The sequence below is a fragment of the Carcharodon carcharias genome, chromosome 2 (assembly GCF_017639515.1).
Source record: "Carcharodon carcharias isolate sCarCar2 chromosome 2, sCarCar2.pri, whole genome shotgun sequence".
Classification (NCBI taxonomy): Eukaryota; Metazoa; Chordata; class Chondrichthyes; order Lamniformes; family Lamnidae; genus Carcharodon; species Carcharodon carcharias.
Window position 1 is genome coordinate 51,198,569 of NC_054468.1, and position 23,723 is coordinate 51,222,291.

General features: G+C 43.4%; 1 protein-coding gene across 1 annotated transcript in view; it reads right to left on the reverse strand.

The window, feature by feature from the left end:
* The window catches only part of si:ch211-247n2.1 (calcium-activated potassium channel subunit beta-2), a 43,792-nt gene extending 22,914 nt beyond the window's left edge, over positions 1-20,878 (reverse strand). Inside the window, exon 1 of the mRNA XM_041181880.1 lies at positions 20,807-20,878. Within this exon, the coding sequence (XP_041037814.1) occupies positions 20,807-20,859 (53 nt within the window). The 5' untranslated portion in view covers positions 20,860-20,878. The remainder of the gene's footprint in view (positions 1-20,806) is intronic.
* Positions 20,879-23,723: the final 2,845 nt, after the last annotated feature.

Here is a 23,723-nt window from a genome sequence, read left to right on the forward strand (position 1 = left end):
CCTGTCCAATAACTTCATTCCATATGAATTTTGATGCTCAGGGCCCAATATAAAGAACAAGCAAGTTCCTGCAGCCTCTAATGCTGCTTACAGGCAGTTCGGCCTTTGGGAGGATGGGAAATTCAACAAGACAAGCACTCATCCTGGGTATGTAGCAGAAGGGGATGATTGAAAGCATTGGTGTTTAAGCTGATAAATAGATATAAGTGGAGGGAAATTTCATACATACCCATAGCTGCAAAGAAGATTCATTTATGGAAGATATAACAAGTCAAAACTCTCAAGAAACTGAAGAAAAAAAGAATAAGTACCAGACCTGTTTTCAGTTTTCTCTGACTGCAGTTATAGATAATTTTAAACAATGCAGAAATAACTTCCTCCCAACCTTCAGTACCCATGGCTTGTGGACAGACTGAGCACATAGCGATGACAGCACTGATTGACATGAAAATGGTACTGGGTTTCTTAATGATATCAGTAAAATTCTATTTAAATAATAAAATTACAACTTTGCCTAGCCTTGTCAGAAATGCTGGTCAATTAAGCTGAAGTCTGTCCAAAAGTGGCAATAGATGAACTTTCAGTGGGATGTCAGCAAACTTTCCTCCCTAATTTTCATTCCACTGCTGACCCATTTACAAGTGCAAACAGGGTGGTAGTGAGATGAAAATGGCCAATGAAAATTTAATGATTTCTCTTCAAATGGGAGAGCAGAGATTGGGTATTTTGTGGGGCTGAGTAATTAGAAAATGAAATAGAGCATTAGTCCTTTCTTACCTGGTTATTATCCAGTTTGCTGAGGAGTACAGGCTAAATTGTCTTTTTCAGGTAGTTCAGCTACTTAATAACAATGACTACACCAAGGGGCAAGAGGTCTAGCAGGTGCACTATTTTTCTAAAGGGGCAACAGCATTGTAACTCATTTTGAGTAAATTCTAGGCTGTTGGTTGAGTGTCCAGAGTTTGTTACCACTGTGTTCACTTGGTGACATTGTGTGGCACAAGTTCTTTTAACCCTAGTTGTGTCTTTACCTAGGTCTGCTCAACGGCAGGTGTATGTGGGGTGCCTCATTGTTCTGTCTAACTGAGAGCTGCCTACGCAGGTAGGAGAGGGCTGAATGTTTATTGAATCAGCTGTAATCTATACTTGCATATATTACTAATACCCATAGCAATTGATAACATTTGCAAACAAAAATAATGTTTGCACTTAGTAAGGTGGAAAAATGAATGTATTTGTTTTCTTAATATGACACAGGCCTGTTCAAAAATTACCTCTAAGTTGAATTCATATCAAACAACCAATAATTTGTTTAGATTGTGTCTTCTGTTTAGTGGGCCAACATTAATAAGAAAAGGAAAACTAAAAATAGAACTAACAAGTATGAATGTATTTAAATAGATTACAACTTTCTTACAGTTAAGTTTGTTAAAATTTGACTTGCTTTTACACTGTTTCATTTGTGTATTTATATGCCTGTTCCTGTATCTGGTGAATAACCTGTAATTATTAATCATAAATTTATATCAATGTTGGTGACACAAAATAAATGTCTAACATTTAGTTAGGTCTCAGTTATGGCAAACGGAATAAAATAATACCTTCAGATTCTATGTGACCTAGCACTGCAATAGTAATGGCAACAACAGCAGCTGTTGATATATCACATCATACAAATGGTAGTGACTGAACTAATGTGCATGGCTCTGTGCTGATCGTTTGATTGTGAAATGTGATGTGTCATTCAGGTTTGACATTTAGCTGGTTAATGGAGAAAGGCTCTAATTTAAGTCACGTATTTGGAAGTGAGAGTGTAGAAACTGCTGTTTTATACAATTACCAGGACAAAAGAAAGTGACACACATCTGCAGAGAGAATGCAAAGAGAAAACCTAAAAAATGCCTTACTATGGCCTGGTGCTACTTCATTAACAAGTGACCAATAAAATTAGGTAGCTACAATCTGACATTACCCTATCTGACATGCTCTATTTCATGCAGATGCAGCAGCTGCTGCCTCTTTTGCCCTATCCTGAGTGCAGCTCAGAAAAGAAAGTGAGATATAGTGTGTTCTCTCTCTCTCTCTCTCCATAGCTCTGTGTTGTAATACTACAATCCCACACCAACCTCTGGTAGAACCCATGGGTGAACCATGATTGATGGGAGAGCTGGATTAAGCAATCAAATGAATGAGAAACAACACAGCCTGCAGCCCTGATAGCATTCCAGCTGAGGTCCTCAAAGCTGGCGGACCTTTGTTCACATAATTCCATGCACTCATCCTATGGATGTGGGAGGAGAAATAATTCCACCCCCCACCCCCTCCTTGCCTGACTTCAGGAATGAGACGATTATAACTATCTTCAAGAAGGGAGATAAATCGTGCTGAGGAAACAATTGAGGTAGTTCCCTCATGTCCATAGCAGGGAAAATCCTGACAAAATTCTCCTGAATCACTTACTTCCTGTAGCTGAGGAAATCCTCCCAGAGACAGAGTGTGGCTTTAGACCTTCCAGAGGAACCTCCAACATGGTCTTTTATGTCAGTTAAATCCAAGAAAAATGTCAAGAACAACACCAAGAACTCTTCAATCATTGATCTGACCAAATCATTTGACTCAATAAATCATGAGGCTCTGTGGATAATGCATCAAAGATTTGGAATATTCATCACAATCCTGCAATTGATTAATGATGACATGACTGCAACTGTCTTGAGTGGGAGATCTGTAAAAAACACCTTCAAAATCCAGACTGGGGTCAAGCAAAGCTGTGTAATATAGCCCCCATACAATTTAAAACTGCCTGACAGTGGCTGTTCAGCTCATCATAGGTCAACTACTCTCTGGTGTCAGTTGCCTCCATGCCAAAACTACACTGACCACCTTAGACTTACATGATCTACAGTTTACAGATGACTGTAGTGTCGTTGCCCACTCTGCACCAGATTTGTAAGCTACTCTCGATCTCTTCAATTCTGCACACAAGAAACTGGGCATGTCCTTAAATATTATCAAAACAAAACTCAATATTAACCCACACCTGGTCAGCCAAAAATATCCATTCCCATATATGTTGAAGGAAAGACTCTGGAATATGGTGAGCACTTCCCACATTTTGGCAGTCACCTATCTTAAAAGGCCACCATCGACAAGGAGATCCAACATCAGATCAGCTGCGTCAGTTCAGCCTTCTACAAACTATGGAAGTAGGTGTTTGACAACAAAGACCTCTGAAAATCTTAGTTACAGAGCAATGTCATCACCATCCTTCTGTGTGAGCCCATGAAGTATGTATCAGCGATATAGAGTGCTACAGAAATTCCATCAGCTGTCCCTTCATTCAAGAATGATGTCTACTCAGGGTCATGGGTTTCTGCCATAGGTCTCAAGTATGACTGAGCAGGTCAATTCTTGACCCACGTATCTTTGGGCATATGGAACAGGATGTTCCATGAGGTAGTGGTGTCCAAGTGCAGAATTTGCTTCCTTTTCTTTCCTTCCCTGCCACCGCTCTGCCTCATCATTAAGATGTTGTGACTCAAAGCCTGCTGCAGCTTGATGGACAAGTTGTTGCCGTTCTGAAAAATTGGTAGCAAGTTCCTCCCAGTCATTAATTTTAATGCTGCCGCACTTCAAGGAGAGTGCATCCTCCAGATTCAATGGGGAGGACTGTTGAACAATCCTTCTTGATGATGGCTCCACTAGAATTCAGGGAGAGGTCTTACAAATCAACTATGATAGGCTGGACACTGTGTCCAGATGGCTTAAAACCATCTTCCCTGTCAGGTCCTGTTTTCTGAACTCTCAAATGACCAACATTCCAGGAGAAGACAAAGAAAACTCTTCAGAGACATACTGACGTTCTCCTTGAAGTGCGGCAGCATTAAAACCCACGACCCTGAGTAGGCATCATTCTTGAATGAAGGGACAGCTGATGTTGACTACAATTAATGATATATCTTGGTACAACCCAATAATAAACTTGAAAGCTGTTGCCGCCATTAATAGCTGATGATGTAATTAATTAATTTGATTTATAAAACATCTGGTGCAAAGGCTTCCTGCACGAGCCATATCGTAAGCCCATCAGACCAAAATGTTTTCCATAGCCTATAATCTAAAGCATAGATGGGAATATAATCATAAATGCATTTTGTACATCTTGTATTCTAAATTCTATTTGCATAAAACCATGCCAGAAAAGCACAGTCATATTCGATTTCAAAGCAAAAGTTAAAGTTACCATTCAATTTAAATGCAAGATAAATTTACAAGCAGAGCCAGTGAGAATCCATTAAATTAGAAACAAAACCTACAAGATTAGATGCACAATGGAAAATAAATTGTATGATATTGGGAGTAATTTTAAACACCAAGAATGGGTGGGTTTGGGTCAGGTGGGAGGTAAAAAGTTTTGACATTTCAAACCCAATCACAAATCCGCCCACCCCCTCCAACACACCCACCCAATTTAAAAGGGGGTTGGTTGGTTGTGTGGGTGACAAATCTGTGCAAGAGGCCAGTCAATCACTGAAATCTTTTAAATGGTGGCATCCCTCCATTTTAACAGGTTGTAAATAATTAATCCCTGCTGTGTTTCCTGGGACTTGGGAATCCCTGGAGGTTAAGGGTGAGGAAGGTCAGATCCATGCACAGCATTGTTTGGAGGTCAGGTGAAGACGTGGAGAAATTGAATAGTTTCAAGTCTCTGCGGTCAATGGTGGCAGAAGATGGAAATGTAGAAATGGAAATTAAGCAACAGACTAGTTCTTGGAGTAATTGGAAGAAATGCAGGGGCGTGTTACGTGATAGAAAATTATCACTGAAATTGAAAGGAAGAACCTCCAAGATAGTTGTGAGACCGGCCTTGTTATATAATGCAGAAAGTTGGGCAACATCACAAAGAGAGGAACAATCACTGGAGACCAATGAGATGTGGATGCTGAGGTGGATGTGTGGACTAACAAGAAAGGACAAAATCAGGAACCAGTACCTCAGGGGGTCAGTGAAGTTTGTGTGAGCATCGAAAAAAGTAGCCAAGAAGACAGTGAAATGGTATGGTCATCTGTTGTGGAGAGAGAGAGAAAGGAAATATGGTGAGGTGAGCAATGGAGATGGGTCTGCCACAAAGAGAGGATGAAAGCCTAAGACCAGATGGGAGGATGTGGTGACAAGAGACTTAAACACAGTGGGATTGGAAGAGAAATGGGTGACTGAAAGGAGGGGGTGGAGAAGGCTGATAACCAACATTGTGGCGACACTGGGTAAATTGGAAGAAGCCAAAAGTGGGAGAAGGTGTAACATTTGCAATTTCCCAATTCTCTGCCTCTACCCTGTATCTAAGGAGGATTGGAAGATTATGGCCAGTGCCTCCACAATTTCCACTTTTCTTCCCTCTATATCCTCAGAGGCATCTCATCCGCTCCTAGTTATCTATCATTTTTTTTTAAGTACAGCCAGCCTATCTAATACTTCCTCTTAATCAATTTTTAGCCCATTCAAGTCTCAACTAACTCCTCTTTCTCTATGCTTTGGGCAGATTTTCCTTGGTAAAGATTTTAAAAATATAAATCAAAGGAAAATGCTGGACTTTGGGGATGGAGCAGAGAAGTGGAATTAGTTTTGGATTGCTTCAGCAAAGAACTGACTTATCTGCAACTGGCTGAATGACTTCCTTCAGTTTTGTAATTTCTGTAGTTAAAACATATTCATCACACACACGTTTTTTTCCCCTGTGCTGTTGGTCAAAGAAGACTCTATTGCCCTAATCTTAAATGCAGTGATGCTAAGGTTGAAATTTTAATTTAAAAGTCCAATGCAGTTAAAAGAATTATTGATATCAATATGCTGTCTTTCAGTTCACATATAGGCATATGTGACTTGAGGCCCTGTTTTCTATCTCAGGTGGACATAAAAGATCCTGTGGCAGTATTTTGAAGAGCAGGGGAGTTATCTCCAGTGTTGGTCAATATTTATTCCTTAATCAACATCACTAAAAGAGAATATTAGATAGTTATCACTTTGGGAGTTTGCTGTGTGGAAATTAGCTGCAGTGTTTCCTCCATTACTACAGTGTCTAAACTTCAAAGGTACATCATTGTCTGTAAAGTGCTTTGGGATATGCTTAGGTCATGGAAGGTGCTATATAAATGTGAGTCTCTTTTTCTTCTCTGATGCTGCCTGGAGGAAACTGTTGCTGCTGGAGATCTGCATCTTTTGGAAACTGGAAAACATGTTCCTCTAGGTATCTATAATTGTTGTTTCCATTAGCCTGGTTCCATTTGGGTTGGTTTACCTCTGTCTATTTTGTTTTTAAGTTCCTGAAATATATTCCTAAGACATTACTTTTGCCTTTAGTGCTACATTTTTCATCAGTTAAGGATTTTTTTTTGCAGATTTTCTTGAAAGCCTATGTGGTTTGAGTAGAAGACGAGAAAACACTGCAGTTTTTCATTCAACAAGGCTACCTTGAAAAAGCACAATTAAAATTTAAAAATACTTTTTTGTTTGTATAGTTTCTTAAGAAATTATATTTTCTAAAATACGCTACCACATCATTAGATTTTATAAATGAGTGATTGTGAAAACTATCCAGCACAGTTATTGAAAATTAATCAAAAAGAAATGTACTTACATTATCAACAGACAGGTAGAAGACTTGCAGGAACATATATTCTGTATGAAATGTGCGTGTTGCATACATACATGTATTTAATGTTTAAGACAAATAGTATTTGCCCCTGGGGAGATAAAGCACTCTTTCTAAATTGCAAACTTATTTACTGACAATAGAGGCATTAAAACATAATGAAAAATATTTCTGGTAATCAATCATGATGATAATTTAAAAACAGGTTTTATTTAGATCTGCTTCTGAGTAGATACACTCTTAATGATGGAAATAAACTCTAATACTGATATCTCTTTTGCATCTACAGCAAACATCTAAACCTGCCCCAAGGGTTACTGTGCTTCTGTGAAATAATATAGACTGAAACATGATGGGCGAGTATTTATGTCCTAGCAATAATGTTGGCCTACCCTCTGAGAGAAGCTGCATCAGTTCAGTGTGCTGTTTGTCATTAATATTAGAGCTAGAACTTAACATTTGAACTTTGCATAAGGATATGCCTATATGTGAACTGAATTCTTTTGCATCTGATTGCTTCTCCCCCACTAATAAAGATGGAAATTGAGCCATTAAACAGTTGGCAAAATGTTTTAATTTACGTTTTTTTGAGCCGTGCAAGAATGACCTGCTTTCTCAAACCATGGTATAATACAATGGAGGTACATGCAACTGTGGATTAGAGAAAATTTATAGATATATTCATTCATTGTAAGTCCTATAAAAGTTAATAGTTAGTCAGATTTGGGTGTGGTTATTTATTAGCAATGTGAGAAAGCTTTCATAGATTGGGGAAGAGGGGTCTCAGGCACGAAGTTGGAGTGGGTTCAGGAAGACATGGTTAGATGGAGCAGGGATCATTTCAATTCTGGAAGTTTGGAGTGGATGGTGGTTAGGCATACAGAAAGGGGATCCATACATCTTGGCATTTTCCTACGTCAAGGTGCATTCTGTGTGTCACTTCTGCTTGGTGGATGGCTCACAGGTTCTTCACCTCAGTTTTAACTCGAGACGTGAATCAGACATGCAGGGTAAGCAGCAAACCCCCATGACATTTTCGCCATGAGGCCAGAGCCATTTTAACCCCCAAATCTCACCTTAATATGATTGACAGGCTGCCTTCCTGATTACATGGCAAATTAGGATACAAGTGATGCATTCCTACTTAAAACAGAGAAGGGCCCCTTAAAGCAAAGATCTAAATCTATGTTTTTAAAGTATTAAGCAATCAAAATATAGATCAGTTAATTCTGGACCTTACTGCAAAATGGCAGGAGTGTTAAATTCTGGCTGGGAATTTCCTTTAGAATTCTCCCGATGAGCCACAATAACTTTGGAAACCATTTATGGGCCGGATTTTCACTCCCATGGCAGGTAGCAAAAGTTGGAATTTCCTGGCTTGCCACACCGGCCTTGGGAGGAAGTGCCCTGTCAAACCCAATTTTTGTACAGTGTGTGCGGGGGTGGTGTGTGCAGGTCAGAGGTGGCCACACAGGCTGCCAAATGCCGAGGCAGTCTGTTTAAAAGGCCCACCTTGGTTCTATAGGATTCCATCCAGGTTGTTTCTTTAAATTTTAGGGCGTGTAGTCCTTGCCCCTCACACCTCATCATCTCCCCACTCACTCCCCATACCACCTTCATGCCCTAATGCCAACCCATGTCTCCACCCACCACACTTTGCCCTTACGTCCCCATGCTAACTCACCAGTATCCACCATGACAGACCTCAGGAGCCATGTTGAGAAATAAAATAAAGGCCTAAATATCTATTACAGCCTTTATTTAAAAAAAATTCCCATTTATGAAAGACAATTCAAAAATATAAATACCCTCAAATACTTAATTCCTTATAAAAACAAGCAGGCTTGTATTCATAACCCCACATCAAAGACAACTTATCCCATAATAACCTCTTTGAGCTGTCAACCAAACTGTGTACTTAGGACCAGTGCCCCCACCCACTGACATAATTGTAGCATGTGGAAAGCAGCCAAGCATTAATAATGACATAATGGTAGCCCTTTGAGAAATGTCAACAAGTATCTATTGTAACTGCTAGAACAAATTTTTTCAATCCTCACTAACACAGGCAGCCTATTTTTTAATATTTAAAGGGCTTAGGATTCCAATAACTCCACAGCTTGACAGTTCTACAGACTTTATCTGCCCATCATGAGCATTTATATCCACTCTAAAAATTTATGACTCCCACACTGCAGGTTAAGGCCCTTGCTGCAGCAAAAATGGGGTCTGTTTGAATTCAACACTGAGCACTGCTGAGTTTGGGTTTCCGTCATGTGTTCTGCCCCCTTTCCCCTACTGGAGAACATGGGATCTGTCAGAAATGGGGGCAGGACTTCTGAATCTGGGTCCCACCCGCCATTTTTGAAGGTCCATGGAGTCTCCATGACTTGGTGAAAATCTGGCCCAACTCTGTCTGCCAGAAAAAGGTTTTCTGCCAGAGTAATTGGGAGAACCACAGAGAAAACTCCTAGGGCAGAACTTTCTGCCTGCTTGGCGGGCGGGCAGGCCCGACCCAATCTCCAGAGGGCGGGGAGCCGATCCCTGCCGGAGAAGTGGGCCCTGCCGCCATTTTACGTGGGCGGGCCAATTAAGGCCTACCCAGCGTGACGTAAGCTGGGAAGCGCTATGCATTTCCTGTGCGGACAGGAGGTGGTGGGGGGGGGGGATTCCCCAAAAGCTAGAGTACGCTCTTTCACGCATGCGCACGAAAGAGCACACATCTCCCTGAGGCTAAGTGCTGCCTCAGGGAGATCACTGACAGTTTTAAAATCGTTAAAAATAGAAAAAAAAATCCTTAACATGTCCCCCTCATGTGACAATGTCACATGAGATGGGACATGTCCATAAATTACACTAAAACTTTATTGAACTTTTAAAATCCCGACATGAAACCTCATCCCGCCAGTGGATGAAGTTTCATGTTTTTTCTAATTCCCACCGGGGCTCCTGGCCTGCCTACCTTTGGTCCTTTAATTGTTTCAATGATCGTGTCAATGGCCTCAATTGGCCATTGACAGGTCGGCGGGCCTGCAGTTGATTTTGCTGTGCCCCCGCCTTCCTGAAAATTTAAATGGGGCAGGATGATGTCAGGGGTTCCCCCCAATGTCATCCCGCATCATTTTACGCATCGGCGAGTGGGCCCCGCCCCCTGCTCGCCGATGGCAAAATTCAGCCCCTGCACTTATGTTCATTTAAGGCGCACTTAACAATCTTTGATCTTTATAAGAACAACTTCTTATTCCTCTGGTGAATAAGAAGCTGGCTTCAAAACAGCAATCGAAAACTTAACAATGAGCTCTTGCTTTCCAAATCCACACCATCCAGTGCCTCCAAATCATTTCTTTCAGTGACTAATTGATGCAACTGACATTGTGAAAATTGAGATTCAGAATTGATGCCACCCAGTATCAATTATCTTTGTCTCTGACTTTTGGGGGCTTTCCCTAGACCACAGTGGAATGCATGCCAATCTTTGGCTAGTTAGAGTTCAGATCAGGTCTTATTAGGCAGCCAAAGTGGAATTCTTGCGTTGCCCAGGAACTTCCCCATAAACATCTCATTGGTATAAGAGGACAGACAGAACACTCACTTGCTCCTGAGACCAAAAATTAGATGTAAGTTAAATAGCTGAACAAGGCCCAACAAAACTATGTAGCTCACCTACTTGTGATCCTCTTGCTTTCGAATCCCTCTGACTCAATGAAGATGAAGCCTAATAGTAGGAATTTCAACCTTGAAGAGCACATGGATTTTTGTGCAGTTAGAAGGTTAAATTTGTTGAAAATGGCAGCATGTCCAAAAGAAGGCTTCAGTGTGCCAACATCTGGCAGGTGAAGTCAACTGTGCATGTGTACCCCCTTCTAGAGAGGCAGGTTAGCAATTTAACTATTTAAATCAGTGCATGATATTTTAAGCAACACTTAAATTTAATGGTGCATGGATGAGTTTCCTGAAACTCACCACTCAAACCAAGGCAAGAAGAGGATGGAAATTCATGGGGCTCTATAAAAGTCAGGCACAACAACACCAATAAACACTCATATTGTTCACTGCTGGTTTTTTTTGCCTACCGCAGGGAAGCAGTTTGTTGAAAAAGTACTTGTATTAAGAAGTTAATTCCTGTGTTTTGAAGATATTGAGATTTAAAATCATGGACGGGTTGCAAAGAGGCTTCCTTAGCTTGGACCTCGGACAAGGAACTAGGTGGCTATCAACAGCAGCAACAGCCTTCTGAGGAGAAACCTGCAGGTGGTCAGCAGTGGACAGCAACAAAGGAGTTGAGCTGACAAGAGTTACTATCTACTTAACAAGATTTACAGGCAAAGGCTCAGCTCCCTTTACCTCTTGGAAGAACTGTGGTTCTGCAGGCTATGGTGGTCACATTAGATAATGGCAGATATCTGCAGCCTCATAGAGGAAGATCTGCTCCCAGCTGGAACTGGTGACCACCATTCCCAATAATGTGACACTGACCACCACCCTCTTTTTATCTTTGGATCCTTCCAGAACACTATCAGAGATATATTCAGTATGTTCCAGTCAGCTGCAAATAATTGCATAAGATAGGTGCCTGATGATTTGGTTGCCAGAACTGTCGTTTATGATGAAGCCAGTATGAGGGGACGTTCAGGTTTCCAGAGTTGGCTGACTTCCCACGGGTGCAGGATGTCACAACTGCGTACATGGCAATTCACAGCCCTACATTAACTAGGACATCCTCACATTGCTCTGCTTCATTAACCCATCCATTCTTGAGCTAGGTTCCTCCAATCATGGACAAAGTGCATGGAAGGCCTGCTAATATATCACAAATTCTCTGCTGCACCTTGAACATACAAAATGATTATCCTTTCTTCTATTCCTGGAGTGTGGCACCTGTGTCTGGTCAAGCAGAGCTCGAGAAGGATGTACCCTCCACAGTGAACTCTCCATAACTGTACCTGGCATCACCACTTGCTCTTGCTCACTTGTGAAGTGTACATCACCAAGTGAAATCCCAGCTATTTCTCTAATTGGCCCAATTGAAGTGTAAATATCTATGCTGGCGCATGATGAGCATGAGTCCTGTGATGGTTCACTCTTGGAAGGAATCAGCTTCTCTGAGAATTTAGCATTCAGGAGGTCCAAAATTATTTAACATTTCAAAGTCTTTGTAGTTTTTTTCTCAGAATCTTCTTAATCTCTAATGAATTGTTAAATGACAAAAACCTTGTTGGAGCTCCTTGACCTGACATTTGCTACAACAGAATCTATTCTTACTGACTAATATGAGCAGTACATGATGTCTATGTAGCACTGGCCAAATAAACTAACACGGTTCTTTTCTGATCCAGCAACAGCAGCAAAAATAAGAGCTGCTGCCTTCCACAAAATTAATGGCTGCCTCTAGAAAGCCTTACGAATTGTTTGCTCCCAAAAACAAAGACAACATCATTCTGTTTCAGCCAATTGCAGTTTCCTTTCTATTACATGTTAAAAAATTGTTTCTGTCTAAGGTATGTTTGAGCTCTATTTTCATGAAACGCATCTCCATGTTGTAAGAATTCTTTTTTAAAGCAGAATTAAACTGTGTTATTCTTTGCTGAAGTTCTTAAAATAGATTAGGAAATTCCTTGGAGCCTTGGAAATTCCATTCGCATTACTGCACAGAAGTAGGCCAATTTCAACCCCATTATCTCTAACACAATCCCCTCCTGTCTTTTCTCCATATCCTCAAAATTCATCACTTTCAAATCCTCATACAATGCTTTATTTAGATTTTAAGTGTCTGCCATTATGGCTTCCATGCTCTAATAACCCTCTATGTGAAAACATTTCCTCCAACTTTTCGCTTTAATTACCTAATGATAATCCTGAGTTCATGTCCCCTCAACTGCTTGTTCTTATTTAAATAAAGGTAAAGGGCATCACCACAGTACCTGTGTGCTATAGGCAACAGACAGCCCAGCTTCCATTGATCATAGTGACAGGTGAAGGACCTAGTCTTCTGGGCCGAGACTGGTTACAAAAAATCAAGCTCAGCTGGTCTGAAATATTGCATTTGAGAACAGGAGGAGTTCCTGAACTGCTAAGGAAATAGGACAATATTTCGGGATGAGTTAGGAGAATTGAAGGACCTTCACATGTTGCAAGGATCCCTCAGGTCAGAGTTGGTTCCTCTAAAAAATCATGAAGAGAAACAAAATGATTTTGTGCCACTCTGAATAAACTGAAGAAACAGTTGGCAGAGATAACTCAACAATGTTCAATGTTCCAGGAAGAAACCAACAGATACAAGAAAGAGACTGAAGAGCTGAATAATCAGCTGAATGAAACAAAAGAGGCATAAGAAGGAAAAGTCATAGAATGTTCCAAGAGGCGAGTGGATAATGAAGCCATGGGTAGCTCAACTACTGAACTGAACCAAGTTAAGATTTCACCAGAGATAAATTTGTCCGACTGTGAAATCAAAATGAACGACCAGACAAAACTCTGTGGCAAACAGGAAAAGAAAAGACAAGAATCAGATCAGAAATGCCAGTTGGCTATGTCTCAAGAACCCTCTCAACAGCTGAGAAGGGTTATTCCCAACTAGAGAAGGAAGGTTTATCGGATATTCGGAGGGAAGAAATTACACAAGTATCTGCATGGATGACATTTCACCATTGTGTCAGACCATAAACCATTAATGGTTTATTCAGTGAAGATAAGGCCATCCTGCCAATAGTATCAGCAAGAATTCAACATTGGGCTTTGATACCCTCTGAGTATGAGTACACCCCTATGCACTGTCCTGGCTTGCATATTGCAAATACGGATGCACTCAGTCATCTCCCGTTACCAGATAGCATTGTACATGGTCCAATGCCACAAGAAGTTGTGCTTGTGCTGAATTTCTTGGATTCTTCGCCTGTGTATGTGAAGCAAATTAAAAGTTGGATGAAGAGAGATCCAATTTTGTCAAAAGTCCGAGAACTTGTATTGCAAGGGTGGTCAAATTCACCAGTATCTGAAGAGATAAGACCATTCCATGCCCAAAAAATAGAGTTAGGTTGTCAGGATGGAATCTTGTTGTGAGGATCAAGAGTTGTCGTCCTTTCACAAAGAAGAGAACCACTCTTGACAGTTTCACAGTGCGCATCCAGGCTTATCAAAGATGAAAATGCTTGCCTCAAGCTATGTTTGGTGGACAGGCATTGACAGTGACATTGAAGACGTGGTCAAGCGCAACAGAAGTTGCCTGTTTCAGCTCCCGGTAGGACCATTCTTAGGTATCATGTTTTTCTTGATCATAGATGTACATTCTAAATGGATGGATGTGAATGAAGTCAGGTCACCGACATTGAGCGCAATTTTCGAAAAGTTGCCTCATTGTTTTAGTATACATGGCCTATCGGAAGTCATTGTTTCTGATTACAATACAGTCTTTACCAGTAGAGAGTTTCAGAGATTCATGAGTTTAAATGGAATCAGACATATTACAACAGCGCCATGTTATCCCTCATCAATTGGTTTAGCTGAAAGAGCTGTGCAAATTTTCAATTCTTGAATGAAGAGGTTATCAGAAGGTACTTTAGAAATTCGACTTTCCCATTTTCTTCTCAGTTATTGTACAATACCTCATTCAACAACAGGTTCAACGCCGTCTGAAGTATTGATGAAACACCACTTAAATACAAGGTTAAGTCTGGTGTTTCCAAATGTAGAGGGGAAAGTAGAGAAGAATCAGGGTAAACAAAAGTTGAATCATGATATTCATAGCAAAACTCGCAAATTCACTGTAGGAGACACAGTTTTCGGGTGGAATTTTGAAAATGGATCTTGTTGGGTTCCTGGAACAATTGTTTCAAAACTGGTCCCTTGTCCTTCCAGGTGGAAGTAGAAGATCAAATTGTTTGAAACATGTGGACCACCTTCAGAGGAGAGAGACATTCCAACAGCCAGCTGTTCTGCCTGTGATTAGCATTGAACCATTAATCTGTGAGGTGACTAATTGACCTAGAATAGACATGCCCCATGTCTCTGTAGAGTTGCCAAACCCTGAACTGCCACTTTCTGATGATGTATCTGGTGCTGCAGTTCCTGATCATGCTGATGCTGTGGAAGAACCTCAAGCGGTTGAGCTACGCGCTCTAACTGAATAAAGAAAACACCTCAGAGACTTAATCCTTAATCACCTGAGTTGTATATATGTACACGTTGTCAAATATTCAAGTGTTCTCTGTAAATAGAAACTGTAAAAAGAACTGAAGGGGAGGAAATTTAGTAACTGAAGGTATAGCCTCTATCAGGGGTCATGTGTTTGTTCTTGGAGGCTCCAACCAATGAGCCCTAAGCGTGGGTAATCCAGGGGGCAGGGTTTCTTGTCGAGGACTTGATTCAAGCATGTAGCACCTGGAAAGCTCTCTGTAATAAAATGTATCTATTTTTTTGTTGAAACCTATCCACTATGTCAAGTCATTACACTATGCTAAACCTGTATCAAACTTTGGTTAGACCATGCTTAGAGTACAGTGTACAGCTCTGGTCACCATATTGCAAAAAAGGGTATAGAGGCCCTTAAGAGGGTACAAAGAAGGTTTACAAGGCTGATACCAGAAATGCCTGGGTATACATATCAGGACAGGATTCACAAAGTAGGTCTCTTTTCTCTTGTTAAAAAAGACTGGTCTTTGAAGAGGTCTTTAAAGTTATAAAATGTTTTGATAAAGTGAATGTTGAGAGAATGTTTCCTCTTGTGGGGAAGTGTATAATGAGAGGCTGTCAACATAAGATAGTTACAAACAAATCCAGTAGGGAATTCAGAAGAAACTTATTTACCAAAGAAAGGTGAGAATGTGGAACTTGCTACGACAGGGAGTGGTTGAAGCGAATAACATAAATGCATTAAAGGGAAAGCTAGACAAGCATCGGAGGTAGAAGGGAATAAATTGTTACGATGATAGATTTAGATGAGGAAAGATGGGAGGAGTTTCAAGTGGAGCATAAGTGCCATAATGGATAGGTGGGACTGAATAGCCTGATGCTGTGCTGTATATCCTATGTAATCATGGGCAGAATTTTTCCGCTGGCGTGCAGGAGAGGGCCCCGCACATCCGCGGGTAAAATGATGTGGTGACGTCGGGTGAGCTTCCCAACATCACCATGCGCCATTGCAATATTTCGTTAGGTGGGTGCATGATGATATCCGCTGCGCACCCGCTATTAATTAATAGGCCACTTAAGGCCCTTGACTCACCAATCAATGCCAATTTTTCGGCGCACATGTAATTTCGGGTCGCCGCAAGGGCGCAGTGGGCAGGCGGGTAGGACACATTTTTATAAACCTCATGTCCTCCACGGGTGGGATAAGAGGGCTCATGGGGTCGCGAGTGTGCTCTCTCAGGTATTGATTTTTCAAAGTTATTGAAACTTGCCTGTGTAATCTGCAATACTTCAAAACGCATTCCAGCTACTTTGTCTGGACTCTTAGCCTTCAGGTCAGTACTCTGCAGTGAGGAATCTTTTCTGGGCCTGCAGGTTTCAGGAAGCCTTCCCTTAGCCTGGGAATGGAAGCTGAACTGTCCACTGGAGGCACCTCCTCTGAGGAGGAATGGAGGGCTAGAAGGGGAAGGAGGCCAGGAGTGCACATTCAGCCCCTAGAGGAGCCACCTTTGGGAGGACAGGTGCAGGCACAATGGGTGTAGACCAATAGGTAGTCTAAGGCAGAAGGGGTTGCAGAAGATGCCACTATCCTGCTGCCAGGGTATACTTGCGGTGAAGCAGCTATCTCAATATGTCTGAGGTGCAGTGCCGAAGGAAACTCCATCTCTCAAGGGAGACAGTCAACTATATCTGTCAGATGATTGGGTCTGAGATCTCCATGAAATCTGTGGGGAGGTGCCCCATGCCAGTGGCTCTAAAGGTCACAGCTACCCTCAACTTCTATGCCTCTGGCTCCTTCTAGGGCTTGGTGGGTGATCTTTGCATTGTCTCCCAATCAGCTGTCCACACTTGTGTCAAGCAGGTTAATGACGTTCTGTTCAGGTGTGCATTGACCTTCATGCATTTCCGTTGGGACCTGGCAAGTCAGGCACAGCGAGCCAGAGGCTTCGCGGCCATTTCTGGCTTCCCCCGTGTCCAAGGTGCAATAAACTGTACACATGTGGCCATCAAGGCGCCAGCAGGTGAGCCCGGTGCCTTCGTCAACAGAAAGGGCTTCCACTCCATGAACGTGCAGATAGTGTGTGATCACAGGATGCAGATTCTACAAGGCTGTACAAGGTACCCAGGCAGCTCCCACAACACCTACATCCTCAGACACTCCCAGTCTCTCTTCAATGCTCCAGCCCGGCTGGATGGATGGCTGTTGGGTGACAAGGGCTATCCCCTCAGAAGGTGGCTTACGACATCTCTCTGCCATCCAAGAACCCAAGCTGAGCAGCAGTACAATAGGAGCCACGCCTCCACAAGGGCTGTGGTGGAAAGAGCCATCGGTCTTCTCAAGATGCGCTTCCGATGCCTGGACTGCTCAGGGGGTGCACTCCAGTAGCCCCCAGATCATGTCTCGATGATAGTGGTTGCATGCTGCGCTCTGCACAACCTTGCGCTGGAAAGGGGGGCTCAGTGGACGATGAAGATGTCGAAGCAGTGGCTGTGGCTGAACACGATGAGTCCGGCAGAGAGTTCGAGGATTAGCACGCACAAGGAAATGCTGAGGGGGTAGACACAGACCTGGGCATACTCCAGGGAGGCAGGGACACCCGGGAGGCTTTAATCTAATGAACCTTCAGCTAGCACACCACAGATGGACCACCAAGACAAGCCTGGGCAATAAGCTCTATACTCAATACCTAAGTGCCAAATCTGCCAGGTTAGGAACAGTAACTAAGGGCCTTGTTAATAAAGCTGAATGTCCCACAAAGCACTCATAACATTTTTGTAAACCATACACATGCAGGAGAAAAGAGGCACCCTCAGCCATGGTCACATGTCTGAATTTAATATAAGCAAAGAAACTTAAGCCAAAAAAATGACAATGGTGTTTCAATTCAAAGTAAATCATAAAGAGCTCATCCCGGGCCAACACAAAAGCACCAGTGATAAGCCGTGGTGTGCCTAAGATGCTTTATGTTTACATTTCTGTGTGCTATGTCTTGGTGCTGCCCCCTCACTGGCCCTGGCACCTGAGACAGCCTACTGACTCTGCTGTCCTATTGGCCTCGATGACCTTGGCGGTCATCCTCTGGCCCGTGGAGCCTGTGCTGGCCCCGCCTGGGAGAGAGTGGCCAGTTCCACAGCTGGCATCTCCCCAGTCGTCGGAGGCTTATCAGATGCTACGGTCACTGGCAGAGGGGTGGAGGAGCTGCCGTCATCATCTGGAGCGCCCTGAGAGGAGCATGCAGAGACGACAGGCAGCTGCAGCACCGTTGTGAGGTTGCTTTGGACCTCCCAGTTCACCGTGGATGGATGGGCACCGAGCTGGGAAACTTGATGCCCAGACCATCTCCCACACTGACACTGACCAGCTGAGGTCAATGCCGATGTGAGGGCTTGCTGGTCAGTGCGCATCCCCAGGAAGCCCTGATGGGTCTCCTGGAGGACCCTCTCCACGAGAGTCGCCACTCCCTCCATGGAGGACGCATGGCGCTCGGACATGTGGCTCATTGCTTCAGCAATCGTCTGCGTAGACTCCTCCACTACGGAGACCAGGCCAAGCATAGCCTCATGTATCTCCCATAGATGCTCCCGCACACCCGGCTGCATTTCCTGCCCCTGCTGCATCTAGGACGACTCCAGAGGCACATCATCAGGCACCGACTGAGCATGTGCCTGGTCCCCTGCAGTCCTCCGACTGCTGGCACCATGGGAACTCTGTCTCTGCCAGCTGCTCCAGCGACTGTGACGTGCCCTCACCGCTGTGCCCTGGGACACTAGGTGATATTCTAATTCCCACCAAGGTGCTCGTATCTACGCTGGTGCCTGCCTGGCAGAGATGGTGTGATGCTGGTGAGACTTTAGGGCCCTCAGGTGTGAGAGGGGGCATCTGCTGGTCTTCCTCCTGCTCTGCTGATGCTGAAAGGAAGAACAAGGGCATTGGATCAGTTAACGTGGAGACAATGTCAATGTGCATCCCTGTCCCCCGGATCATTATGCGCTCATCCTTCCATAAGCAATGGTCAAGCCATGTTGCAAACTTCAATCACTGAACATTCAGCACTGCCATGGCTGTTGGGAGAACAATGCTGACCTCACTGCTGGGCAAACATACCTGACCGTGGCATCCCAGCCTCACTGACACCAGTGGACCTGGGCACATGGCCCCTCTCCAAATCCAGGGTCTCCTGCTCAAACTGGCTGAGAATGGCTAACTGCACCTGGCTGCCACTATTCCTCACACGCTCTTCAGCATTATGAGCATTCTTCTCCTGAAAATGGGAGAAGAGGCTTGATGTGTGCAAATTGTACATGGATTCTCTTTGCACAAGGCCCACCCCAACCAGAGTGGTACAATGCAGGGCTCCAGTGCTTCCTCACCCCACTGCTGCCAAACACTCACACAAAGGTGCTAGGCCTCCCCCCCCACCCCAAACCCCATCTTGGCCATATGCTGCCTACATCTCATTAGGCACCACCCTGTATATTGTTCCATAGCAAGGAGGCGCAAGCACATGGAGCGCAAAGGGCAGCGGGTGGTTCAGTGCCATGCCACCTTGAAGCTCCCCTCCCAGCATGTCATCACCCTGACTCAGGCACAGTGCCTGGTGCAGCTCCTCCAGGTTGCCCCCAAAACAGTCATGTGAGTCTCAGTGTACCACATGTTGCGGGGGCAGAACCCATCTCATCACCGCCCTCTCAGGCTGACCTTGGCATGGGCAATACCTGCTGGCCCACCCAGCAAAGGACACATGCCGCCAATGATTCAATGCAGTCACTACGCTCAGACTTGGTTGGGGTGGGGGCAGCATGGGGGAAAGCTGACCTGCTGGGTAAAGTGACCAATGCCAACATTGTCCTCACCCTTCCAGAGCGCAATAAGTCATTGAAGCGCTTGCGCACTGGATCCAGGTGTGCAGCACCAAGTCGCGGGAGCTCACCAGCTCTGCCATCTCCTCCCAGGCATGTTTCGCCATGTGAGGGGGGCCTGCTCCTCCTGTCCTGGGGAACCAGCACCTCTTGCTATGCTGCCACCTCCTCGAGGAGCGTGGCAAGGCAGTCATCAGAAAAATGAGGGGCACACGGGCCCCCCGCCCTATCCTCTAGCCTGGCCTGCCCTGATGGCCTACCCTTTGACCTGGCCTGCCCCGATGGGACTTGGGTCACCTCTATTGTCCCTCTGCAGAGCCCTTCGCCCAGCCATTGTGAGCAGCCTTTCCTTCATACAGGCTGCCGGGTCGCCATTGGACCTGGAGGGCTGAGCACGCCCACTATGCACATGAGTCGTGAAGTACGCTGGGCGGACTTTAATTGGCCCGCCCACAAAAAATGGCGGCACGGACCAGATTGCGGGTGGCGATTGGGTCTGCACCTGCCTGCACCCGCTCCCACTCCAACCCACCCACCCCACCCCCACTGCCAGCCAGAAAATTCAGCCTCATGTTTTGTGGCATTGAATGCAGGGAGAAAAATATTTTATTTTAATTCTGTGCTGGTTCCTCAGGCATGTTTTACATTCAAAACCATCTTGTATTATGAAACAAGAGGAATGCTTTGAAAATACCTACAATTCTGTTTGTTACAGCATTTGAGAATATGTTGTAAAAGTTGTTAAATGAATGATTTATTTGTCAGGTGTTAGTAAAGCTCAATTTACAAATTCTAACCCAATATTTTCCAAGTAATTCTACTGAACAGTGAAATAATGAACATTCAATAGACAGCTACATTTTTTACATTAAATGGTAAGCATCATTGAAAGTAAATGAGATACAACTTTAACTTAGTACTTGACTTTTCTCAGCGGAGCATATTTTCATCTCTTGAGGCTTTTCACTTGTGTTTCTCCACATCCTCCAACAGGATAATCAACCAAAACACAGGTTTATGTGACTTCCTGTCAGTTCAGACGGTTGGAACCTGGCTCTAAATCTATCAGAACTTAGAAGTTTATTTCAGTTATCCACAAAAAGATTAGAAACCCACAAACGTACCTCAGGAGAAGGTTATTCCTGGAATTAAAATAAAGTTGAAACTTACCCTAGCTTTTTTTGCGGCTCCATGAGAAAGAAATTTGTTTCATCTCTCAGCATGTTAGGGGTTTGCCTCTGGTTTTGACTTTGCTGCTCTAAAAATCTTGATACCAAAGAAAGGAAGGGTGGGCATTCGGGCATCATTCCAAGCTGAAACAAAAGCAGGAAGTTTTCTTAGTGCAGCTGTTAACGATCTGCTTCGGTGTAGTTATCATCAAACTATTTTCAACACCCGTTATATTATGGCTACATTGAGTGACCATGCTTCTCCACCACCACCCCCTCCACCACAGCAAAAAAACGTTTACATTAATATCCCTCAAATTTACAAAGGATAAAAGAATAGTTTGTTAATTTATTGCTGAGTTTCCAGTTATCATAAATTAAATTGCATACAGGCCTTCCTTTTTGCTTGAATGAAGTATTATCTTAGATGATTAATTTACAATGCTGCTTCGGTGTGTGACTGCTCTGCTTCACAACACATACGGACAGAACAGTGCCATGGCAGGACATTGTGTATGATTGGTAGCCTAGCAGGATCAGTATAAATGTCTTTTAATACATTCTTGGGATGTAGGCATCACTACAAGGCTGGTGAAGAAGGCCCTCAGAAGACAGTGATGGTCCTCTCCCTCATCTTATTCTTTATAGTGATTTGATAGATATGAGTGGCTTGCTAGGCCATTTTAAAGGCTAGTTAAGAGTCAACCACATTGGTGTGGGACTGGAGCCATGTCTGGGGGTAAGGACAGCAGGTTTCCTTCCCTAAAGGGAAGTTGGGATTTTGCAGCAATCCAGCAGTTTAACATGATCATTTTTTTTTTTACTGATACAAGCTTTTCACTTGTAAATTTTTAAATGGAATTTGATTTTCAAATTTCCATGCTGGGATTTGAGCTCACGTTCACTGAATTATTAGTGCAGGTCTCTGGGTTACTAGCCCATTAACGTTAATCCACCTGTCCAAATACTGAAATCTTGGCTCACTGCTTGAGACGGCAATGCATTTGCATAATGATTTTCAGATAGAATCCATCTGAGGTCACTACTTCGTAAATAATATTAGTTGTGGAATACAATATCGATAAGACATTAGTCTTGTGAACTCAGTAATTACTACCGCATCAATTGAATCAATATAATGAATGTGCGCTTGGCATTTTGTCGGGCTACATTACATTGTAACTGTTTATTTGAAACCAATGTGTCCTAGTTAACTCCAGTAGGTGTCTCCGTTTCCATAAAATATAAATGTTACCGCAATGTAAGTGTCCAGGGAAGGTAATTGTGACATACCACAAATAAACAAAATTAGTTGTGTGCCAGGTGATAAACCTGTGCCATTAAGAAGTCCTCAGGATATTTTCTTCATATGTTTAATCAAGTAGCGATAGTTGTACAATTTTACTGAAAAACAATTTTTTTGATGCTAACAATCATAACCCATGGCTTGAAAGAAATATGGTGTTAATTGGTCAAAAATTTAAAATGAGCATTCCTTTAAGAAAACAAAGGGGAAGGTATACTCTAATCACTACATGTGGTGCCAGCTTTAGAAATATTCTTTTTTACTTAGGATGGGGCATAAATTGGGCTGGCAGTGGACAGAGCTGCATGGCACCAGCCTGAAAGACTCAGCAAGGGGACCTGAACAATTTTGCTTTTGTGTATTTATTCATAGTAACATGATTGGCAAGCTGCCTGCTCAAAACATGCTCCCCGACATGCAATTTGTTGAACTGGAGGTGAGAAATAGGGTAGGCTGACTAAGTCAGAAGGATCTGCAACGGTACCTCAAAAGTGGGGGACAGAAGCAGTGGGAGTGAGAAGAAACAGCATTCTTGTGGTGTGGCCAAAAGTTTTGCTCCGCCCAGAGTGCCAAGGCCATTAACTGTGGAAACCCTTAAAAGTCAAAACTCAGCAACAACTACAGTAAGAAGGTTTGCAAAACCTGCAACTATTTTACCCTGACTGTAGCTGAGAATTCCTTTATAGAAGCTGAAAATAGCTGCCTCCCATTGCCAGGTTGATGGGTGGGAGCAGGAACTGACTGGATCAGGTGGGCATTGATAACGATGGCATCTGAGATCATAATTGTACCATCTGACCCTGATTAACATATATTCATGAGACTCCTGCCTTTATGATGGCAATTCTGACATTAAGGAGACAAAAGTCAAAAATCAAACCCCAACCCAATCTGACTTGAATCTGCCTACTTCAAGTTTTAACAGAGGCAGGATTGACCGTTGGTGATGGAATGGGCAGCCCACCAACCCACTTGCAGGAAGCGAATCACTCATTTAAATATTTTAGTGAGATTGTGTGCCTCAGATTTTTTACTCTATTCCAGCTTTAAAACTGGCTATCCTGGTTTTCCAGGCCCTAGGAAATGTGGCAGCTAAAGGGAATCGATGACAGCTGAGTGGAATAGGTAAGTGTCTTCACAGCACTGCTTGTGGATCAAGAGGTGCAGGAGTGCTCCACTCAGACCATCAAACAAACTGGTTAATCACCTCAGCAATTGAACTCCATCCCCTGCCAGTGATCCAATGTTATCCATGCCTACAATCTCTTCCTAGCTAATGAACTCCACCTCCCTCCCCGTGTCCTCAAAACCTCCATAATGTTCTCCCCTCTTGCCCAGTCTTCTGTCCCTCAACTAATCTCCCCAGATACAGCCTGTGGCTGCAGACCTACTTGGTTGACAGCCAGCCTACCAATCTAGCTGGCTGCAGCCAGGAAAAGAATTTCAAAAGTAGTAATCAGGACCTGTCGATCAATTTGGCAGAACCTGTAGGATGCCTGTTCTCCTATGCTTCCCGCTCACAAAACTGGCCCCTGCTCCCTCCCTGTCTTTTTAGCTCATTGACCTTGCATCAAATGCTAATTTTGAAAATTGTACAACATTAAATAGCAAT